At 50.1% G+C, this 24,038-nt stretch overlaps 2 protein-coding genes across 2 annotated transcripts; both read left to right on the top strand.

Annotated features, from left to right (window-relative positions):
• The first annotated feature begins 1,850 nt into the window (after positions 1–1,850).
• Positions 1,851–18,652, top strand: AARS1 (alanyl-tRNA synthetase 1). Its single transcript, XM_079987953.1, has 21 exons — positions 1,851–1,955; positions 3,983–4,145; positions 4,738–4,926; positions 5,755–5,900; positions 7,079–7,270; positions 8,208–8,352; positions 9,406–9,551; positions 10,179–10,287; positions 10,402–10,552; positions 11,191–11,315; positions 11,895–12,039; positions 12,356–12,534; positions 13,224–13,337; positions 13,711–13,917; positions 14,696–14,880; positions 15,182–15,290; positions 15,537–15,650; positions 15,901–16,020; positions 16,568–16,654; positions 16,870–16,983; positions 17,856–18,652. Exons 2-21 carry the CDS (start codon positions 4,002–4,004, stop codon positions 18,039–18,041), a joined length of 2,907 nt encoding a protein of 968 aa, XP_079844079.1. The 5' UTR covers positions 1,851–1,955; positions 3,983–4,001; the 3' UTR covers positions 18,042–18,652.
• Positions 18,653–20,681: 2,029 nt separating this feature from the next.
• Positions 20,682–23,066, top strand: EXOSC6 (exosome component 6). Its single transcript, XM_079987968.1, has one exon. It carries the CDS (start codon positions 20,801–20,803, stop codon positions 21,629–21,631), a length of 831 nt encoding a protein of 276 aa, XP_079844094.1. The 5' UTR covers positions 20,682–20,800; the 3' UTR covers positions 21,632–23,066.
• The last annotated feature ends 972 nt before the right edge of the window (positions 23,067–24,038 follow it).

Raw genomic sequence — 24,038 nt, 5'->3', positions numbered from 1 at the left:
TCCATGCCTATTGACACGAGGCAGGAGCTTTCACAGTACACTTTTCGGCACCTGCTGAATTTGTTTTTGCTTAGGTAAGACTGTCCAGGCATGTAGAATGTTGATGCATGTTTTTAGTTTATTGCTGATTTATTTATTTATGGAATTTTTGAAAAGGTAGTTTTTACTGATAATTTTAATGTTTTATTTTCATTATAAACTGCTTTGAGGTTTTTTACAATCAAGTGGTGCATAAATTTTATCAAGTAAATAAACAAATGAATAGAAAACACCATAGATAGAAAGCAGACGTGTACTCCTGATGGCACACAGGGCTCAACTACACTGTGATTTGTAGGCAGGGGGTCTGAGAGGTTTTTCCTTTGTTCCACAGCTTTCCCCAGGAAAACCTGTGGTTTATTGCTGAATGGGAATGAGCATCAACTGGGTTTTCTGCGGCTTGACTTTGTTCTGATTCAGCGTTAAGTCATGGGTTTTCCCAAGGAAAGCAATGGGACAAGAGAAAAACCTTTCAGACCCCTGCCTAGAAACTAAACAGAATTGTGGGGCAAAGGGAAGTGTGGATGACCCTAGAGTCTCTCACTGTATAAAGATTGTCCTCCTTTCATAGCCAGCTGTGTATGTTTTCTGTCAGGAAATGGTGGTCCTAAAGCAAATGGATTTCCATTAGAAGTGAAGGGCTGGTGAGCACAGACCCTCAGTGAATCCAAGAACGCCTTTTAAAGAGACCAGGTCCAGATTCTTCTCCTCCCAAAGGCCTTCTGTCATTCCCAAGGTGAAGCCTCTGAGCTTTTGTGTTGTGCGTTCCGCAATAGAGACATCCTCCATGTCCAAACACTCATTTAGCACTGAAACTTTTCTCCCGCTCTGCATTCCAATCAGCGAAGAATTGCCTGATACACACAGGCTTTCTGCAGGAGCAAGGACAAACCCAGGTCATGAAGAGAGCTAGCATAGGCGTCCTGCCCTACACTGCTGCAAGTGCATGAAACGCATTGGATGGATCAGTCCCAGGCTGAGATCTGAATCTGAAGGGGGCTTGGCTGGGCATGAAGCAACCACATTACGTTCTTATTCTGGTGAACAACTGGAATCGGAGGAAAGAACAGGCCCCCCAAAAAACCAACTTTGGACAGTTTTTTGCACTCGGAAGGGATTTCACAGCATCTCCTACCCAAAGTCAACAAACGTTTTAAAGCATATGAATGAGGAAGTGCCAATGCCATTTGGGGTGCCTGATATCTGCCCCTATCAACAGCCTGCGGGGCTTATGCTAGAAATTCTGCTTTCTCCTGCTTTATTCAAACAGGGCAAGGACGCCCTCTGGTGAGCATGATGCACGTCAGCAGTGCTCTGAGGAGAACCAAGGAACCATTTGGGATGCTCTCGTGGACCTGCCCTACCTTTGCACAACACACACTAGGAATCACACTGAATTTTAGAGTTGTAAGGGACAAGCAGCCCTCCTGCTCCTGTGCATTCCCAAAATCTTCTCTGGGAGGACTCTCAACCCTGCAGAGCTGATTTGGAGGGTGCAGAGGAGAGGAGGAGAAAGATGCACTCAAACATGTAGCCTTCCTATATACTGTATCAGGCAGGAGACGCAGTGGGAACAGCCTCCACCCGCGACGCCTTGCTTTACACCCCTCGCTCACACCCCTCAAGATCCGCCCTGCCCACAATGGCGGCTTCCTCGCCGCCTTCAGCCCTTTTCCGGAGAGCCACGTGACTGCGGTTTCAGGGCCGTTGCATCAGCCCTCACTCCTCGCCAGCGCCGCCCTTCGTGACGTTGACGGGCAGCCGCGTTGAGCAACCGCAGCCCGGCTATTGAGCCTCATTGGCCGGCGGGGTGGGCGGGGTTAAGGGAGGGGGGAAAAAACCCCACAGCAGGTTTGGGTGCGCAGTGGAAGAGCGTCGCTCCGCGTGGAAAGGTTGACTGGAGAGCGGCAGGAAAGGTGCGGAGGCGTTTGGGCTGGAAGGGGGGCTGAAGAGGGAGAGGGCGCTGGCTGGGGGCTGAGGGGTCTTTCTTATCCTCCACTTTTAGGAAAGCAGCGCTGCCCGCCGCCAGCTGCGTCTCCTGGGGCTGTCTGAGGGCCACAGCCGCGGGGGATTCTGGGAGTCTGGTTCATGGTTCTGGCGTGGGGTGACAGCCCTGAGTTGAGGCACAGCTGCCTGGCCTGTGGGACGGGGTCTCTGAAGCCAGCAGTGGCTTCATTCATTCTGTGGTGTCAGGGTGGAGGGGGTGGGTGTATATACACACACATACACACACTCTCACAAAAACAGAGAGAGAGAAATTATGCATTTGTCTGGTTTTTGCTAACTCTGACCCTGATTTCTTTTTCTGGACTACAACTCCCATCATCCCCAGCGCCCAGTTGGCAAAGGTGGTCTTTGTCAAAAAGGCAAAAAGTCACCAGGGCATCGCCTCTGACACACCTGCCCTTTGGCAAGCTGTCCCATTTCCCTTCTCCTGCCAACACAGCAAGGAGAGTCTAGCTGCACTTGTGCACCTGGTCAGATCTCTAGGGAGGCGGTGGGACGTCAGGATCCACCTTGCTGCTTGATGTGCCAATGGAGGCAACTAAGTTGCCGAGTTTTGACGTGGTGGTGCTGCGGTTAGATTTTGATGCAGGGCGCCTGGTCATCTGTATTCACCCGGTAAATTAAGGTTTTTTTATTCTGGCATCTGTCTTGTGGTCCACTGTGGTTGGGGCCATTTGTTTGCCTTGCGTAGGCTCTGGTCTCTCTTATTTTCCTTGAAGGATTCCCTGTAAGAATTGGAAGTATGGTAGTAGTTTTCCTCACAGAGATAGGGTTGTGCTAATGTGCTTCTGTAGAAGGATTTTATGGGTGAGTTTTGTTCATGCCTGGTTTTAGTATTGGAAGGAATTTTCCAACTCTGTATTTAGCTGATAAGCCTGGCTATGAATTCACCTTCCCCTCCAAGCCCAGACCTTTATGTCAGTTCTGCAGGCACCTTGTGGGTGGTTCTGGGATAGCCTGGAGAGTTGTTTAGCTTTCCTTGTATTTGCCAGATTGTAGCAGAGATCAAGGGTGAGATCTGTTTTCTCTGTCCCTCTTCCAGATAGCTATTCCCTTCCCAATAGCTGCTTCTGGCTGGCCCTCTTGCTACACAGAAGTCAGATGTGTGGTGGCAGCATTATGAATGTGGCAAAAGGGCGCAAGGAGCAGCCAGGGGTGTCTGGGTAGAAGGGACTGCCTTACCAAGGCCTTGCAGCTGCCATAGGCCAATTGCTGTTTTTTGTTTTCTGGGCTGGAGAACTGCTCTCCCATGGTGGTTTTTACAAAGAAAATAGGGAATGGGCAATACGTTTATGTTTGCACTATACGTTTAAAGTGATATCTTATCACTTTCAACAGTCATGGCTTCCCACGATTGTGGGAGCTGTAGTTCTTTAAGGGTGTTGAGAGATCTTAGACCACATTCCCCTCACAGAACTACATTTCCCAGAGTTCTCTGGGAAGAGGGGCTGATTGTTAAACTACTCCGGTGATTGTTGTGAGGGGAAGATGGATCAAGTGACTCTTAGCACCCTTAACAACTGCAGTTCCCAGAATTCTTTGGGAGAAGTTATGTGTTGTTAATATGAGACTATTTTCAATGTATACTGCTGATGAGGCCTATGTAAATTCATAAGCAGCACTGCCTGAGGCTGGACTAAGCTGTCCAGGTGTGATTTGAGGGCTTTTAGTTGACCTTAGAGATTAACATGGGGAAAACCTCCCCTCTTCCAGTGTAGCTAGGAGCCAAGCTGTCTGGTGACTGATGGCCAGGCTGCCTTGAATTGTGTCAGGGTTGCACCTTCAAGCCAGAAGCCATTGGAGGATGTCTTTGGTGGCAACTGCTGAGATCTGAATTCTAACTTGAGCTGCTCCAGCTGGTGTTTTATACAAGATTTTCAGCATTGCCTTGAAGTGCTTTCTTTCTCTCCCCGCCCCCCTTTTTTGTTCTCCCCAGTGTGAGTGGTGATCCCAAGATGGAGGTGACGTTAACAGCCCGTGAGATCCGCCAACGGTTCATCAACTTCTTTGTGGAGAACCAGCACACCTATGTGCACTCCTCAGCCACCATCCCCATGGATGACCCGACTCTGCTCTTTGCCAACGCCGGCATGAATCAGGTCAGACACGACAAAAGTTTGCAGAATTATGAATGGTTTGGAGAAAGTTTCCTCCCCTGTCTTAGGTAAAGGTAAAAGACCCCTGGACAGTTAAGTCAAACTAGTCCAGTCAAACTAGACTATGGGGTACAAGCCAAGGGAACCAGCGTTTGTCTGCAGGCAGCCTTTCCGGGTCATGTCGCCGGCATGACTTCTGGTGCAGTGGGACACTGAAGAGTGCCAGAGCGCATGGTGACGCTGTTTACCTCCCTATTGCAGTGGTACCTATTTATCTACTCTCGCTGGTATGCTTTCAAACTGCTAGGTTGGTAGAAGCTGGGACAGAGCAATGGGACTTCAGTCCGTCACACAGATTTGAACCGCTGACCTTCCAATCAACAAGCTTGAGAGGCTCAGTGGTTTAGACCACAGCGCCACCCGTTCCCTTTTACATGCCTAGGACTAGGGGGTCGACCAATGGCACTGATCATCTGTAGGTTTGAAGCAGACAAAAGTGCCATTTGATTTCTTGGGTCCCTGTTGGCACGTTTGCCTGAAGTCCCTCTTCTGCCTAGAGGCTGAGCTGAAGGCAGTCTTCTTCCTTCTCTCCCAGTTCAAGCCCATCTTCCTCAACACAATTGACCCCTCTCACCCCATGGCAAAGCTGACCCGAGCGGCCAACACTCAGAAGTGCATCCGGGCTGGCGGGAAGCACAATGACCTGGACGACGTTGGCAAGGATGTCTACCACCACACTTTCTTTGAGATGCTGGGCTCCTGGTCTTTTGGAGATTATTTCAAGGTGAGGGCATTGCCAGTGGCCTTTGCCTGTACAAACGCAGGTAACCAGCTGGTAAAATGTTTGGCAAATGTGCATATTTTAAAATTAAAGCCATTCACGCTCTGCTGCTGCTGCTGCTGCTGCTGCTGGTGCTGCTGGCAGATCATACATCTAGAGGTTATGCTGGTTGAAATGTTTGTTATGGCAGAATTAGGAATGGTTTGGTAACAGTTGGAGTAGCAGAGGGCAAAGAAAAAAGTGGGGCCTTAATGATTGGGTGGTGGTCAGTGAGAGGAAGAAGGTAAGAGTTGGGAGTAGACAGGGAACTACAGTGCATAGATGCTGCCCTTCCAGTGGTCTCCTTCCCCTTAGAAATCCTGGGCAGCTCCCCCTACCCAGCCTCAGTCTCCTGCACAGCAGCTGCAAGTTCTTCTCTCTGGTATGATCAACATCTGGGCTGTATTACTTCAGGATCTAGGTGTAGGCTTACATACATGGTTGAATACTTCCACATAAAGGGGGAAAACAATCCTTGTGCATAGAAAACTAGCACATCAGCAGGAACTCTAAGCTAACAACTTGCCCCTTTAATAGAGAATATTTTCAGTGGAGGAATATTGCCATGTGTGTCGCCAACCTACAATGAGAAGTGGTGCTTGAAACCTGCTTGCTGGTTTCCTACAAGCATCTGATTGGCCACTGTAGGAACAGGAGCATCGCTGATTCAGTGTTCTGGCTGGCAGTGGCTGCTGTAGAATTTAAGGCTCATATCTGAAACTCGTCAAAGAAGTTAGTATGTCATTCTCCATGTCAAGACCTTCCCATCCCTGTTTTTTTTCTTCCATTCAGGAGCTGGCTTGCAAGTTTGCCCTGGACCTGCTCACCAAAGAATTCGGCATCCCCATTGAGAGGCTATATGTCACATACTTTGGTGGGAATGAAGCCGCTGGCCTGCAACCAGATTTGGATTGCAAGCAAATCTGGCTGGATTTAGGGTGAGTTTGGGACATCCAAAGGATACAGGAAGAGCTGCCTTTGTGTGCCAAGAAGACTGGGAATTGCACTCGGCACCCACTCCCTGAATGGCAAGAGAAGGGGCCATCAGGATGATCCCAGGATTTCTTTGGTGTCTTCCACAAAAAAACAAAGGGGGCAAAGAAAATGCATTGGTGCTCAAGCAGAAATCCAGAAATCCTATTTATAAAATGCCATTTGATGTCTCCAAGCGTTGCCATGACCTGAATTTCAAGGGCAACCAATATGATACAGGTTTTGGAAAATGAGCCTTATGAGGAATGGTTGAGGGAGCTGAGTATGTTTAGCCTGAAGACAGGGAGGCTGAGAAGTGACATGAGAGCCATCTTCAAATATCTGAAGGGCTGTCACTTAGAAGATGGAGCAAGCTGGCTTTCTGTTGCTCTAGAAAGTGGGGTGGGGAACTGAGCCAATAGAATCAAGTCAAAGGTTAAGAATAACTTTCTGACAGTAAGAGCTGTTCAACAGGTTGGATGGCTATCTGTCAGGGATTCTTTAGCTGAGATACCTGCATTGCAGGGACTTGGACCAGATGACTCTTGGGTCCGCTTCCAACTCGACAGTTCCATGCGTCTATGCTTCTCTCTTCTAGTCGATGGCTATGTTTGGGCTTCATGCTTAACTGTGGTTGAGCAAGGTTGCGAATGAGCCTAATCTTTCCCCATGTGGCCTGGAGGTGGAGTTTGGAAGCTTTCACCTTCACTTCAGATTAGCTGCAGCTTGGCATGTTGTCTGGACCTACAACTATGGGCTAATCTTAACTGGTTAGTTTAAACAAGGCAACTTCATAAACTATGATTTTAAACTAATAGTTAAGATTAACCATAGTTTTTAAGGTTCAGACACAACAAACTGTGGTTAATCAAAAGTGATTTTTTCTTTCTTCCTGACCGAGGAGTGGGGGCATGTGTCTGGGAGAAGGCTAGGCTTGTTTGCATCTTGCTAAGCCATAGTTTAGTGTGGCCTCCACATGCAGCCAGAGTTGTAGGTAAATTAACATGATGAAGCTGACAGTGATACTTTTTCAGATGATGTTACCTGGGCAAGTCAAAGAGTTCAAATGGCTTGTATGTTGCCAGTTCAAGGAACCTGTAACTTGTGGGATTCCTTGCATCACTGGCCATTTCCTTTTTTGCAGTTTGGCGGAAAGTAGGATTCTTCCGGGCAGCATGAAGGATAACTTCTGGGAAATGGGTGACACGGGGCCATGTGGACCTTGCAGCGAGATGCACTATGACCGAATCGGGGACAGGGATGCTGCCCATCTCGTCAATCAAGATGATCCCAACGTGCTGGAGATCTGGAACCTGGTGTTCATACAGTACAACAGGTGGTGCAAGAATTGTTTTCCTTTCCTATAGCATGGTGGCAGTGCAGTAGCAGAGCAGGTGCTTTTCATACAAAAGGTCCCAGGTTCAATCCTTGGCATTACCAGGTGGGGTTGCAAAAAAACCCCCAGAGAGCCACCGCCAGTCACCAGAAACAAGATGAGCTTGATGGACCAGTGGTCTGACTCAGTTCAAGGCAGCTTCTTCTTTCCCTTCGATGCCTTTCACATGTGGTGTGTTACATCTCCCCCTGCTTTGCAGGTAATGCTGGACTCCACATCCAGTGAGGAAACTTTCCTGTCTTCACGGATTTAGGTGTTGAGCATAGTGGCCTGGATCATGGCTATTTATTCCTCACCCTTCATTCCTAAGAATTTTGTCCTGATCTTTGCAGCAGTACAGCAGATGCTAGCGACAGATTCCAAAACGATATATAAATAATGTCTGAGAAAACAGCTGCTCCTCAGTCAGTACAGTAGGACAACCATATACTGGTTGGTTGTGTGAGGGAGGGTTCTGTGTTGCTTTTTTCTGCAAAGGCTCTGACAGGATGCTTCGAAACCAGAGAAGCTCCCATTTGCGCTCTACTTTTTGTTACTTTAATTGGTTGTGGACCTCTTCATCCAAACCAGGAAAACTATGATGAGCGGCTTTAGAACAAGCCTGGATATGAAGACGTGGTTTGAGCTTGGGCTGATCTCCAGGTTTGTTCCAGAGCTGTTAAGAGTAAATTCCTGGTTTGGATGAAATGGGAAACTGTGATCAGGGGAGATGCTTTGATCCATTTCCATGCTTGAGTGAATGGGGTGAGCATGCAGGCAAAAGGCTCATTCACGTCTCTGCTTATTAAGCTTAGACACGTGAGCATCTGAACCAGCCCTCTGTTTGCATTATTCTGTGTGAATCATGGAGCGTTTTTCTTCCTCTCTCCTGTACCAGAGAGGCTGATGGGACCCTGAAACCTCTTCCCAAGAAGAGCATTGACACGGGCATGGGTCTGGAGAGGTTGGTGTCGGTGCTTCAGAACAAGATGTCCAACTACGACACAGATCTCTTCGTTCCCTACTTTGAAGCTATCCAGAAGGTACCTGCTCAGATGTGCTGCAAGTAAATCTGGCAATATGTGGATTCTCTCTAGATGGAGTGTATCTCGCAGCCCTGAGGCTCTCCTGGCTCAGGGACATAACAACATTCACCTTCCTCCCACTGAATTTCACAACTCACAGCGTTTTCTTATCTGCCTCCTGGTAGCTTTCCTCCTGGTAGCTCTCATGTGGCTGACTGACCTTTGCTGCTGCTGTTTCTGCATCAGTTCTTGGCAGCTAGAGCAGTGAGGACAGGTAGAAGGAACTCCAGCACTAAACTTGCTTCCCTCTAGATGCTGGACTCCCAAGTCCCATCAGCCATTTCAGGGTCCTTTCAGTGCTTTTTAATACATGCAGATCTTCTAAAAATTTATACTAACACCTCAATTTCTCCAGTTTCTGGTGGCATTACATTGTATGCTTTACCTCTGTAACTGAAGTGGGGAGCTGGATTTGGCTGGTGGGCTGGAGCCTTACCTCCCCTGCCCCAAACGGGCCAACTTGACAGGTGGGCAGGGTCAGTCACCTGGCATCACAGTGGCAGCAGGTGACATGAGGCGTTCAGCTGATCAGTGGGGCCTGCAAACCCGGCTCTTTGCAGGGATCCATGTCTTTACCTGCCTTCATTTGATGCCAGGTCTCAGGTGGGTGGGTGTGGCTTGGCCGAAGCAGCCTCATGGGCCAACTCTAGCCTTGTAGGTTAGAGATCTCCCACTGCTGCTCAGAGAGGATGATTTTGTAGCTCTCTGTTAGATGATTGTGGCTGCATTTGTCTTAATCTCTACCCTGATACTGGTGGTTTGGGGTTTTTTAAAAATAATTTTAATGCTACTATTTGACATGGGGTTCTGTCGGATGTGTAATTTTAATTTCATTGCCCATTGCCCAGAGAAGCTTGATTACGAGGCGACTAACGGTAATAAGCAAAGGGTCAGAGAATCTTAAAAGAAAAACCTGTAATGCCTGTAATCTCCAAGACCTGCTCTGATTCCTTAACCATTTCATTTCTCTTTCATCTCTTGGACGTCACCTACATGCCTTCTTCCTTGTAGGGCGCTGGCTGCAGGCCCTACACCGGGCAGGTCGGGGAGGATGATGCTGATGGCATAGACATGGCCTATCGTGTCCTGGCTGACCACGCCCGAACCATCACAGTGGCTCTTTCAGACGGTGGAAGGCCTGATAACACTGGCAGGGGGTGAGAGAGTGGGCTGTGTGGAGCTTTGTGGTGAGGGGCTGGGTAAGAAAGGATGTAGCATCTGTGGCTAAGCTGATTAGGGTTGAAAATCACAGTCAGGCCCAGCCCTGCCAATAGGCAGATTGGGGAAACTGCCTTGAGTGGCCAGTGCAGGAGGCAGCTCCCTTCCCTTTCCCCATCTTTAGCCCCCCAGCCATTCCCTTCTGTTGCCACATTGTCTGACCTGGGAACCCTAATCTGGCCTGTTGTCTTGTGGGAATGGGGTTGCCCTGACACGGGTCGGCTGTCTGAAGATGATAAAAAGATGTGTTAGGAGCCCTTGGTCTTGTCAGGAAGGACGGGAACCCAGTTTATGTGTGGATTCACATTGTGTTTCTCAAACTTGGGTCCCCTGGCTGTTGTTGGACTACAACTCCCATCATCCCTAGCTAACAGGGCCAGTGGCCATGGATGATGGGAGTTGTGATCCTACAACAGCTGGGACCCAGGTTTGAGAAACAAGGGTTAGAGGCCCAGAAAGAGTGGGAAGATTCCTTTGTGCTGCGAAAAGTTGGGGGTGCCTGAGGTGTTTTCCAGAGTGTAGGGAGCCACTAAGACCAGCCTCTGCCTTCTGCTCCCCTTGCATAGGTATGTTCTGAGGCGCATCCTCCGACGTGCTGTGCGCTACGCCCATGAGAAACTCAACGCCCCCAAGGGATTCTTTGCCAGCCTGGTGGACGTGGTGGTGCAGTCCCTGGTAAATCTGTAGTCCTGTCCTCTTTCCTTTGCTCTTGAAGCTTCCAGGTTTTGGGATGGAGGGAGAGAGGCAGGGAGCTGCTTTCACTTAGCTAACAGCTCCTGTTCCTCTCAGGGCGATGCCTTCCCTGAGCTGAAGAAAGACCCTGAGATGGTGAAAGACATCATCAATGAAGAGGAGGTGCAGTTCCTGAAGACACTCAACAGAGGGCGCCGCATCCTCGACAGGAAGATTCAGAGCTTGGGAGACTGCAAGACTATTCCTGGTATGGCCCAAGGCCAGCAACCCCTGTGTGGAAATGCCTTTGATGCTAGGAAGTGAGCCAAGCCGCCTGCTGCTTGGGAAATTCAACTCATTGACTGGGTTGGGGGCTGGAGGAGAATACCCGTTTCTCATTGCAAGCATTGTGATGAATTGAGCCTTAAGTAGAAGGTGGTGGTTTGAAGGAGGGAGAGAAACAGGTCCCGCTTACAGTGCAGAGCTGGGGCAGGCCACAAGAGGACGACCCTCCTTTCCCTTGGGGGCCAAGTGTGGGCAAGGCTTTGCCTGTTTCCCCCAGCCCTGTGTGTTTGCATGGAGCAGGTTAATGGGAGAGAATCATTCCCCTCTTTCTCTCTTGCGCAGAACTTCGGAGGAGAGGAGACAATATCTGCTTCTCCCGCTCTTTGTTCTTTTCCTTATCCAAATCTCTTCCGAGTGAAGCAAGTTCCTTGCTTGAGTTGCCCTGGTCTGCATGAAGGCTCCAGGAGTCGGCAGTGAAGGGAAATGGGCACTTGGCCAGGAAAGCAGGGCAGCTGGGGCTTGCTAGTAATGAGACTTGCAAAAACCCCACAAGAGGGAGCATGAGCTGAGCAGAAGCTGTGCTGCAGGTTTAACTCTTCTGCAATCCTCTTCCTCCTCCAGGAGACACTGCGTGGCTGCTCTATGATACCTACGGTTTCCCTGTGGATCTGACCGGCCTCATTGCGGAAGAGAAGGGCTTGAAGGTGGACATGGAGGGTTTTGAGGAGGAGAGGAAGTCTGCCCAGGTAGGGCTTGGCCAGCGCCAACTCTGAACACAGTATATGTATTGACGCAGATAAACATCATATGTAGACAGAGGCACCAGCAGAGCCAGGCAGGCATCCGTCCACTCAGTTGCATCGGGTTTTGGTTGTCTAGTTGGCCCTTTGATTTCCAAGTCACTCCACACAAGGCACATCTATTCCTGCTATTACCACCTTCTACTGCAGCTTCCATTGGTCACCTTTGCACAGGAAAGGGCAAGTGATAGCAGCATTTGTAGCATGTGATTCATATCCTCGAAAGCCAGGAATTGGAAGGGTGGCAGGACATAGCTTGGATAAACAGGCTGTGAGAGATCTTGGTCTGGGACCTTGAGGAAGGCAGCTGCCTGCCAAAGTAGGCAGCTTTGGCCTCAGCCTTCCCCAACTGTGTGCCCTTCAGTTCTTCATTATTCCTGACCGCTGCCCATGCTGTCTGGAGCTGATGGGTTTTGGTGTTGAATAACATCTGGTGGCCCACAGGTTGCCCGTATCTGAGGTGGTTGCTTCTATGCCAAGGGCTTCTTGGCCTGCTTTACACCCTCGATTTGCTTACATTCCTAGCTCAAATCTCAGGGCAAGGGAGGTGGCGATGAAGATCTCATCATGCTGGACATCTACGCCATTGAAGAACTCCGGTCCAAGGGCTTGGAGGCCACAGATGACTCTCTGAAATACAACTACACATCGGACCCCAGTGGCAGTTATGGTGCGTTCTAAGTAGCTCCCTTTCATCCAGCACATTGTTTTCTTGATGCATTGGAACATGTCAGAAGGAATTCCCTTGTCAATACTTTTTATACCTAAAACCCCTTAATAATTGAGTATTGTGAACCAAAAAGCTTAATGTTGAAATGATAGGTTTTTTTGTTATTATTTTTTTTGTTGGTAAGTTGACATTAGGAGTTTTCGGTTCAGAATTTTCTTCTCTGTTTAATTTTGTGACTGTTTATAAGGGGAAGGGTCATGGTACAGGCAAGAGGCTCTTGCTTTGCTAACTCCCACTTTTCTTTTCTGATGTGCAGAGTTCAGTAGTGCAGTGGCCACCGTCAAAGCCCTCCGCCGGGATAAGGCCTTTGTGGAGGAGGTGTCCACGGGCCAAGAGTGCGGGGTTGTCTTGGACCACACCTGCTTCTATGCTGAGCAGGGCGGGCAGACGTACGACGAAGGCTACCTTGTCAAGGAGGACGAAGGCAGTGAGGATGTACGTTGGGCTCGCGGGCCTGCTTGGGAGTCTTGGGGCTTGGAGTCTGGTGGTGGGAAGGGCTTTGGGGGCTTTTGAAATTGGTGGCATGTTGCCTTATTTTGCCCCAGAATAGTGGTGGAGGATCACAGTGCTCTAGCACTCCAACCTTCCCTATATCTGTCCCTTGTTAAACCCGCCTGGTCTGGAAAGTCTGTGTCAGTTGTTTGAGATGGAGAGGGTGGTGACCATGGAGAGATCCATCTATGTGTCGGCACCTCATGTGTTGAATGCACTCCAAGCGTGTGAGGTCGCCAACGCAGTCGTCCTCTAGATGCCGAGGCAAGAGCATCTTCACCAGGATTTCTGGTGCTTACAAGTGCAGCTTCTGCACTTTTCCCTTTTGAAAACCATGTCCTGCTCTTTGGTTGACTGTTGCTTTCATTTTTGTGTCTGCTTTCTTTTTCTTTTACGCTTTTGTAAGTGTAGTAAGTTTTCACAAGATTTTTTAAAAATGTCAGATGTTTTTTACTTTTGTGAGTCGGTTTGTAGACTTGTGATGGAGAAGCAGCGTGATCATAAGCATTTAAAATCCAGTGCATCTCTGCTGGTGGTGCTTGGTGGGAAGAAAGAGTCACCCTGCCCTGGCCTTGGGCTCCTATTCCTGCCTTTGCCAATCGTCGGCTCTTGTCTACCTTTGCTTTTTTCAGAAGACAGAGTTCACGGTGAAGAACGTCCAAGTGCGCGGAGGCTACGTGTTGCACGTGGGCACTGTCTATGGGAACCTGAAGGTGGGAGACACTGTACGGCTGTACGTTGATGAGGTGAGTGGCTTGTGCGTTTGATATCAAAGGCGCTTCAGACTAGAATCCCAGTCTTTCTATGCATTCAGTCATTCATTACATTCTTATTTCTTCTTACACACACAGTTGTATTGCATTCCTTAGAATTCAAATTGTGGTGCAATGAAATAAAATATAAGAAACAAAAGAAGCAATAAAAACCAGCCTGGATATTGAATGCAGATATTGAGTGGGCCGCCTCCCATCTTCTTCCACTAATCCACAGCCCTGAACAAAGCTGCTGGGTGGGCCACAATCTGGTCCCCGCTGCTTTTGGCCACTTGTGGAGGAGGGACGGCCTCCTCTTTCCTCCTCCCTTCTCTGTTCACCTCCGTCTCCTTCTCTCACCCCGCAGCCCAGGAGGCGGCCCATCATGAGCAACCACACAGCCACCCACATCCTCAACTTTGCCTTACGCGCTGTGCTGGGGGAGGCCGACCAGCGAGGCTCCTTGGTGGCTCCAGACAGGCTGCGCTTTGATTTCACAGCCAAGGGAGCCATGTCTACCCAGGAAATCAAGAAGGCAGAAGAAATTGCGAATCAGATGATTCAGGAAGCCAAGGTAGGAGGGAAACTTGGTATGGCTGGTGCGTGCATGCTTGTCTCTATCATAGGTGGGAAACCTTGGGCCCAGGGACAAAATGCAGCCCTCTCGGCCTCCCTAGCTGGCCTTTGGGACCCTCCCCAGTCCTGCTTTGCCCCCTCTTGGGGTGTCTTCACCTGGCTGAAATGGTTCTCCGTGACCAAGACTCCTGCTTCCCTGGGTGGAGAGGAGCATGTGTAGAAACCAGCCTCCTGCACGGAGGAAAAATTTGTGTTCACTGCATTGCCCATTCTTTCCTCTGGCCCCACCCATTGCTGCCTTGTGGCTTCTGGAAGATTGCAAGAAGGCAATGCAGCCCCTTGGGTGAAAAAGGTTCCCCACCACTGTTTTGAGGATGCTGAGAACTTCCAGGTCCTGTTCTTGGAGCCTCCAAATCTTTGACAAGAGGCCACAGTGACAGGCATTTCCAAAGAATGTTCCTTCTTTGAGCCAGAAACCCACTGGAAACCCACTTGTGGCATGGGCTTTTCCATTCCCTTTTATGCAACAGAACGAATGCCTGAATAATAAAATACAGCATTTATCTTCTGATTTCCCCATTATATTATCTCATGGATCTTTACAGCAATCTTATGAGGTGTAACAGTATTATCCCCACATGCTTCATTTACTCTTCCCCTGATTTTTACCTGTGCTTATGTTTGTTTTAGACCAGCCTGCGGTCTGATCCAGCAAGACTCTTCCTGTGCTCTTGCTTGCCCTTAACTTCTGTTAACTTCAGTGGTCTGCTCCCCAGGTCGTGTATGCCAAAGACTGTCCCCTGGCAGCTGCCAAAGCCATCCAGGGCCTCCGTGCAGTGTTTGACGAGACATACCCTGACCCTGTGCGTGTGGTCTCGATCGGCATCCCCATCGAGGATATGCTGGCTGACCCCTCCAGCGGTGCGGGTGCCATGACGTCGGTTGAGTTCTGCGGGGGAACGTAAGTCTGGCAGGAGGGCTTAGGATGGAGGAGGGTTCCAGATCCATAGCAAGAGAGCTGCCCTGCCAAATGATGGACCCATGGGAGTGCCTGTTGCTTGTTCTCCTTGGTGCTCCACACAGCAAAGGGTGGGTCGAAGGGGGTCTTCACCTGCACCCAAAACTCAGGCTGCCTCACTCCTTCCCAGAACAAAACCCCCATTATCTGTCTCCCTCTCTCTGAAATCAAGCTCCCTCAGTTGCCAAGTCAGGAGATGCTTGTAAATGTCTGTGGTGTTTCTCAGTTGCTGATATTTTCACAGGCACTTGCAGAATTCTGCTCACGCCGGTCACTTTGTCATTGTGTCCGAGGAAGCAATTGCCAAGGGCATCCGGCGCATAGTGGCTGTCACCGGAGCAGAAGCACAGAAGGTGAGCAGGGGGTGGGCAGGTGCAGTGGGCAAGGATCAAGCTGTGGGTGAGATGGGGAAATAAAAGATGGGGTGGGGACCTGCAGGCCTGGACACTAATTATGGCTGTCCAGCCTTCTCTGTCTGGCCCCGAGAACACTCCACAGGGAACACACCCCAGTGACCCTGCTACGCTTGTGGGAGAGTAAAAGCCACCGTTTCTTTCCAATGCCACCTCAAAATCCTGACCTCCCTTTCTCTTCCCAAGGCACTGAGGAAAGTGGACATCCTTAAAAAGCTACTCTCTGACCTGGAAGACAAGGTGAAGGTCCAGACCGCCCCCAACAAAGAAGTCCAGCGCGAGATCGCAGACCTTGGTGAGGTAAGAGAGCAGGGGGAGGGGAGAGGCGGGATCAGCCCCTTTCCCCCAAATTCTCAAGTCGGTGGTGTCACTTGAGCACTGCTAACAGGATGCTGGACTAGATAGGCCACTGGCCCATTCCAGCAGGCTCTCCTTTTGTTCTTAAATGTGGAAGGCATCTGGACCCGCACCGAACATGCTGGGAACACAACAAATTATTTGTCCTTTGTGAAACATGGGCTGTGGCTTCAGTGCCGCTTTCTGGTTGCAGGTGCTGGCCACCTCCATCATTCCCCAGTGGCAGAAAGATGAACTCCGAGAGGCCCTCAAAGCCTTGAAGAAGGTGATGGACGACCTCGACCGTGCCTGCAAAGCAGACATCCAGAAACGAGTGAGTTCTCCCATCCCACTGTCATAGGCAAAGGGAGTGGAAATGGGTAGAAGTGGCAGTGTTCCCTTTTTGAAAGCACATGCAAGCAGTGATCAGGAAAGGGGGGCCCCTTCGCTCAGACTGTTTTAAAAGGGAAATGTGGCTGCTCTTATCTGTTGTGTGACTTTAGCCTCCAGCCACTGCTTAAGCCCACCTGCAGCTTCTCCTCCCTCTCTCTGGAGGGAAGAGCCTGGACCACCAGAGCAGACTGTGAGGTCTACCCACCCACCCATCTCTCACTTGCTGCGTAGTCCAAACACAGCAGATCTTTTTGCCAGATTTCAGTTGCTGCCAGCCACTCTTTGAGTGTTCACCTTGGCCAAAGAGCAGTGTGCATTTCCACACACCTGCATCCTTATGCCTGACATGCTGCTTGTGTTTTTCTGTTCTCTGCAACACAAAAGAAGCATCTCTTTGCATTTGAGAGGAGCTTTCCCTTTTTTCCCCCACTCCCATCACCAGCGTTCCTGAGCCTGACAGGCGGCCTGTTCTCTCTTTGTTCCTTCAGGTTCTGGAGAAGATGAAGCAGCTCATCGAGGCTCACCCCAACCAGCCACTGGTCATTCTGGAAATGGAGAGCGGTGCTTCTGCAAAGGTATCCCCCAAATCCCTTCTCGTTGCCTTTGCACAGGGGGCGGAGGTGCATCGGGCAAGGAGGGAACCTGTGCAACTTGCTGTGGCTGCAAGCAAGTTGCTCCTGTCAAACCACTGGGAATTACTGATCTACTGCAAATTGCCCAAAGATCTGAGAATTGGACGTGACTGTGCATAGCACGTGCTCTCTGTAACCACACCTGTGTCTTTCTGCAGGCACTTAATGAATCTCTGAAGCTGTTGAAGACTCATTCACCTCAGACAGCAGCCATGCTGTTCACCGTGGATAATGAAGCCGGCAAGATCACCTGCTTATGCCAAGTCCCTCAGGTAGACCCGGGATGGGAGTGGGGATTCAGCACTCTTGGGGCACCAACTGACCAGGCAGAAGGTGGTATTTATCTAAGCGTTACTCAGAGTAGCCCCACTGAAATTAATTGGCTAAACTTGGTCATGTTCATTAATTTCAGCAGATGTAATTTCGGTAACTGGAGGAATAGGCTTTGCTTCAACTGTGAGGAGCCTCCAATCCCAGCCTCTTCCCCCTGAGGCCTTTAGAGGAGAAATAGAAAGGTTCCTCACCTCTGGTCTCAACATTCTTTGTCCTTGGAGGGTGTTAAAGAGAGAAGCTTTCCTACTCCTATTGAATCTGGCCTCTTGTCTGGAAGCTTTGTAGTAAGGAGTGTGTACCAACTGGAAAATTCAGTTTGGATTCCCAAGTTGGCACTTCAGAAGACAGCTCACCTTGATCCAAAGCACTTTGGAAGTTAGCAGATTTGGTACCAGTGTGAGGCAGATTGCATTTGGGGTGTGGGGAATCCGACTCACTATTTGGGAAGTCAAGGAAGGCCGTAACGTGGCAGAATTGGATATTTGCAGGCATACATGCCCCTTCTGAGAGAAGTTTATTGGGGGCTGGTGGGGGCAGTTGAAAGCAAGTCCCTTTCCTTCTTCAAAGCCTTGGCGGTGGAGAGTCCCCAACTGTTCTACTGTTCCCTTATAAGACTGGTTTCTAGACCCCTCATTATCCTGGTTCACCCTTCTCTGGGCACGCTGTTTAGTTGTTCAGTTCTGGGGGGCACATGACAACAATACCCTCCTCCCTGCACAGCCTGAGAATCACAGGATCTTGTATATTCTTGGCAGCTCTCAGAACTAAGAGGTGCAGAACTCTAATGCAGGCTGTCTCTGTTCTTTCTCAGGAAGTTGTTGGCAAAGGGCTCAAGGCCAGCGAATGGGTGCAACAGGTGTCTGGGCTGATGGACGGCAGGGGGGGCGGGAAAGACCTCTCTGCCCAGGCCACCGGCAAGAACACCGACTGCCTTGAAGAAGCCCTGAAGTTGGCAACAGACTTTGCCAAGCTCAAGCTGGGTGAGCTGAAGAACTGATCCCCAGCCTGTGGGGCAAACTCAGAAAGGGAACTGTCAGCTTGGCCAATAGGTTAGGAGTTCTACTTTAGCGTTATGTCTGTGGAGACAAAGACTGCACATTGTTGTCCTTCTAAATTCAGCCTCTCAGGCACTAACCAAACAAGGTAGCCCTGTAAGGCGATGACTTGATCACAGGACACCAGAGCCCATGACTGCACAAGTTCTGATCTCTTGTCACGGTGATAACTGAGCTGCTTCAAGGGGCCTGCTGCCAACTGAGTGTCCTCCTTTTTTTTTTGCACACAGCCATTGGGACACATACATGCTTCCTAACATTCTAAAGTTTAATTCTGCAGTGTTGCTCCTGTTGCACCATATGAAGGGGGCTCTGCACAGCCGCCTCCGCCCATGCTCAAGCACTTGAAGCATTTGCTGTAACGTGAGCATGTGCAGGGGGTGAGCAATCAAGGCTGCTATAATGTCTTTCGTTGTAACTGGGAAACCCTTTCTTCGGTTCGTAGTGTTAACCTCTGTTGTAGCAAAGCCTTACCTGGGCAGACTTGCCCTGGCATGAGGACTTCTGATCAGAATAGGTTCAGTGCTGAATAAATGAACAGACGTGTGTTTAAGTGCATTTGTTGCTGTGGAACCAAAGAACGGTTACATTAAATCAGGCATAGGCAAACTCGGCCCTCCAGATGTTTTGGGACTACAACTCCCATCATCCCAAGCTAACAGGACCAGTGGTCAGGGATGATGGGAATTGTAGTCTCAAAACATCTGGAGGGCCGAGTTTGCCTATGCCTGCGCTAAACCATGGTTTAGTGTGAAGTGCGTAAGCAGGAACATGCCTTAGCCAGCCTCACGCTCAGGTGCTCACCTCATCGCTTCCTCCCACATTGTTGCTGCTTGTTTCAGAAGCTGGCTTGGGGAAATCAACCCCCGTTATTGCCGATTGCAGTTGCTGGTTTGGATGACACAGGAGGCTGTGGTTAACCAAAAGGGGTAGTGGAGACCTGCAAATTCCTTCTCGGTTCTGCCAGAGGGATACTTGAGCCAGTAGCTCACTTGAGCCCAAGCAAAACAGGGTCCTTGGCCCATCCTGCCACTCATCTCCTGGCTTATATCTTGCTTTCAGAGAACCTCGGCTCACCATTATGTGCAAAATGCAGGTTGTTGGTTACAGCAAATGATGGTTTGTTGCTAAAGAAGCCAACTTGCAAGCTTAACTATTGCTCGTCATAATTTACAATTCCCCCTTCAAATATAATGCTAAGCCCAAGATCTTTTCTGAAAGCAAACTTTAATGGAGCAGAGATTACCTGGCCATGGGAGGAGGATGGGGTTCTGAGCGCCGACTTCATTTGGCCTCATGGAAGCCAGATGAATGAATGCCATCCTGGCATTAATCATTTCCAGCCTTGTTGACACGAGAAGAACAAATCCTCAGTGGCACAGCATATTACAGAGGGATAATAAATTTTGGAAATAGTTGATACATCCACACACACAGGAGCAGCAGGCTCACAGTGTAAAAGTACTGTTTGCTAACTGGAATAAAGGCTAAATGTTCCATGGTAGCAGCTGGGATGGGGGGACAGCTTGGACGTTCCATAGTGAGACAGAGCTCCAAAATAGGATTGCCATTCACCTGTGCATTTACTAACAGAATGTGACAGAGGGCATGACTTCATAAAATAGTGCATAGCGCTAATCTAGTTTGATGTGAGCCAGAAGAGGGGAGCAGTGTGGCTGCCGGAGCAGTGGGTGACTCAGCCCAAACAGTTTGGGGATTTTGACCAGGACAGTGAGGTCAGCTGTGCCCACTTGCTCATGGGCTCCTGCAATGGCAATACCTTTCTCTGTCCTGGTTAAAGTTGCACAGAGTGGTGCTCTGGCACTTGGAATGTCATGTACATCTTGGAGGCTGAGCTGCAGGTTTGTGGCTTCTGCTAGTCCAGAACATAAGTGAGGGCTCAGCCCAGATTGGAGGCTCCCCACCCACCTCCTTCCTCTTCCCTGAAGAAAGGCAGAAAAAGCATAGCCTTGCTTTAAGCCTATATGCATCAAGCTTTGATATTTCCCTAATAGTGAGCGAGGCTGCTGAGTGCCAACAAATGGAGGCCAAAGCAGACTCCTGTGAAAGAACCTAGGAAGGTTAAAAAGACAAGCTGTTAAAAGACTTAAAACAGATTTATTACTTGCTGTATCAATTAGAGTCCCGCTTCTAAGATGCGCCTTTGTAAGCAGTGCTACACAGTGGGGAGAGCTGTACGCAGCTGGTCACTGTAAAAACTGTTGCCAGTTGGAGAGGGAGGGCACCGTGTGGGTGACACCCCAAAACTAAGGCTCATGCAGCTTCCAACCCATCAGAAACTGCAGGAGCCCTGAATCTGCTCATTTCTTTACCGAACTCAAAAAATGGATATAAAAGGGCTCCTTAATCATGGGTAGCACTGGGGCACAACTCCCTCCACCCTGGCCACCGGCTCTTCTTGCTGGAGCCAAGATGAGCTGGAATCCACCGGGGAGCCCGGAGGCTTCCTTCTGAGTGCAGGATCCGCAGCCGGTGGGATGGGGGAATCGAGGCGCTCTCCCTGCCTCGACGGGTGTCTGCGAGGCGGGGGCTGTAGGTCCCCTCTCCGCCACGGCGCTCTTTCGGCGCTAAACCGCCCGTGCGCCTCGGAAGCGAAGCCGCTGCTCCCTCCGACTGTCCCTCCCTCGAGCAGCTTCCTCTTCCCCTTCCGGAGCGCGGCGCGCCAGCAGCTGAAGCAGCCATGCCGCAGGACCACCGCCGGGTGCCGGGGCCGGAGGAGTCCCAGACGCCGCTGCTCTTCGCGCCCGTCGAGGCGCCGGAGGTTCCACCCCGCGACCCGTCGGCGCTGCAGCCGCTCTTCGCCCGCGCGGGGCTGCTGAGCCAGGCCAAGGGCTCGGCCTACGTGGAGCTCCACGGCGGCACCAAAGTGCTGTGCTCCGTGGCCGGGCCGCGCGAAGCCGGCGGGGCGGGCGCGGCGGCTCCGGGCGAGCCTCGCGGGCGGCTGGTGTGCGAGTTCCGACGGGCGCCCTTCTCGGGGCGCGGGGCGCGCATCCGCCCCAGCGAGCGGGAGCCCGAGCTGGCGCTGGCGCTGCAGGAGGCGCTGGAGCCGGCCGTGCGCCTGGCGCGCTACCCGCGGGCGCAGCTGGAGGTGAGCGCGCTGCTGCTGCAGGACGGCGGCTCGGCGCTGGCGGCCGCGCTTTGCGCCGCGGGGCTGGCCCTGGCCGACGCCGGAGTGGAGCTCTACGACCTGGTGGCGGCGTGCGCGCTGTGCCGGGCGCCGGGCGGAGAGTGGCGCCTGCAGCCCAGCGAGCCCGAGGAGCGCGCCGCCGATGCCCGCCTCACCGTGGCGCTCCTGCCCTCGCTCAATCAGGTGGCCGGGCTGCTGGGCAGCGGCGAGGGAGGGGCCCCCGACAGCTGGGCGCAAGCCGTGCGCCTCGGCCTCGACGGATGCCAGCGCCTCTACCCGCTGCTCCGACAGAGCCTCCTGCGCGCTGCCAAGCGCCGACCCGCGCTGGGCACCCAAGCGCCGACCGACACAGATACGGCCCAGCCTCCCGCCGCCACCGCCTGAACTCCGGGAACTTCTCGGGCTGCGCCTCGCCGGACGACTCCTCCGATTTCTCTTTGAGCCTTGGGCTGCATCGTGGTTTTGGATCTGGGATCTGAGCGTGGTTTAACCGACCTAGGTGAAGTTGCCTGGCCTCCTCCTTGGCGAGGAACCGCAACCACGGTGGGCCCAGTCGCGGTCCAGGGAAGGCGAGCCCGACCCCTTTTCCCCTGGAGGGCAGGACACATCCACACGAGACAATCTCTGCAGCTCCACGCTCTTTGCGAATGATACTTCGACGAAGAGACACTTCTGAAAGTCTACCTACCGCACCACCTTCAGGCTCAGAAAGCTAGTTTATTAAACGTGCCGAGAATTATTGCTCTGTGTTGTTTTCACCCAGTTCCTGGGATTTGGGAGAAAAAATCTGCTTTAAATGTTGTAAATATATGATGTGTGTGTGCGCGTGTGTGCACAGTCTGAGTCTCAAGAAAAACAAAAATGGGTTATTTGCTGCTGGTTGAATCCAAAGTTCTACCGTGGTCTGAGTTTTCAAATTGCTATGATTATCAGTTTGGGGTAGGAATCTGCATTTGTTCATTAGTCCAGTGTTGTTGGCAGCTATGTTTGCTTTCAAAATTCCAAAGTTTAAAAATATTACACTTTGAAAATGCCAAGGAACAAAATGGGTTAACCCACACATCCTGGTTCTTAACCTGCTTTCTTGGAAAGTTACCCTCATTTCAAAGGAGTTTCCTTCCAAATCAGTGTGCTTTGCATTGAGGCAATTGTCAATAAGGTGACATCATTATCTGCATTCCTCCCCACTTCCCTGAAACTCCTTGCTTTAAAACAAAAACAAAAAATTAAAAATCAGCATTTTCTCTTAGGAAATACGGCAAGTTTCTTTTTTTGTATTGGCTAAATGTTTGTTGCTGAAATTACTCTGGTGTTTTTCAACTTTGGGTCCTCAGATATTGGGACTACAAGTCCCATCATCTCATCTGTTAATCTGGATAGGGATGATGGGAAGTTTAGCTCAACATCTGGGGACTAAAGGCAGAACACTATCAGACTACTTCATTATGTGAAATTTCCTTTTGCAGACCTGTGGTGTAATAAATTGTGTGTGACCTCCCTTGTTAAAAGGTCAACCTCAAATGGGCATCCTAAAGATTGAAATGGTTTCTTCTTGCAGAGGTGATGGAAGTGAGCCAGTAACTGGTAATGGGATCAAGGTGGATGTAGAGTGATTAGCTAATTTGGCAGCGAGTTGCACTGGCCACTTCCAGCACAATCTGCTTCTGTCATGGACTCATTAATATTTGGTCTGATTTACTAGGACCTAATAGTATCTTGTGATATGCAAGGCTTGAGAACTTGTTCTTCATGGAGAAAAGTTTATTAGATACTTGTAATAAAGTCTCTTTTTATAATTAAAATACACTATTTTGCATAACTTAAGGCTTTTTGGTTTTTATGTCTTCTCCCTCTTACTATCACTGTGGAGTTGATGCAGTTGTCTTCAATAGTTTCAAATTCGGGAACCACTTTCAAGCCAAACCCACATTTGGGAGCCCATGTCTTGTTTTCTTGCCATGTGTTTGCTTGGTGGGAACGCTGCTGTTGTGATCAGGTTTAGATCAGACCGTTACCCAGCACTGGGTCCCAGGCCACCAGTTGAAGTCTACTAGTGTAGTGTGTATTTATGGACTCCAGAATTTACTAGAGTGTCAACAAATGGAGTAAACCGGGAAAAGGAAGAGTGAAAATGAGCTACTCTGTGAAATCTGGAATAGCACAAAAGGTGCCCACTAAACTAGAGTTCAGGTTAGCATAGCCAGAAATAAACCCTGGCACTGACATAAGCACCAATATATTTAGGTTTAAAGCGAGGTCACATGCATATCTTTTGATGGTCCGGTGCAACAATGTCCTGAAAAAATGGTTACTGGGTTAAGTACATTATAAAACCATGCATCTTGTGGATGGGTTTCCTAGACCATTCTAGGGACGTGCCATCTCTTAAGAAGTTGGTCTGAACTCAGAGCAGCTCCTCTACGAAGCTCACGGGCAACGCACATGCCCAGTGCTATTATAGAAGACTTGAGAAGGCCGGCCAGTTGCCAAGTTTCAGACCAGTGGATTTTACAAGTTCAAACATATTTGCAAAATGTACTTGTGGTAATCACTCCTGTCTTTCTTGTCTGGTGGTGCAATAAAGCAGCACAAGGGACACTTATGGTTTTGCAGAATATTTGTTCCCCCTCCCTGCATCATCGTAGTATTAGAAATCAGGTTCAGCGGATGGCACTGACAGAAAGCGAAGCATTGCTTCAGGTTGTGCAGCTGGGAGCCACAAACGCAAACACCATTAGAAGGGATTAAGTCCTATATGAAGGAAAATACTACCAGTGACAACTAGGCACAA

Source organism: Podarcis cretensis (assembly GCF_951804945.1).
Source record: "Podarcis cretensis genome assembly, chromosome: 8".
Lineage (NCBI taxonomy): Eukaryota > Metazoa > Chordata > Lepidosauria > Squamata > Lacertidae > Podarcis > Podarcis cretensis.
Note: the sequence above shows the minus strand (reverse complement) of the source record. Positions and strands in the feature narration are given on the sequence as shown.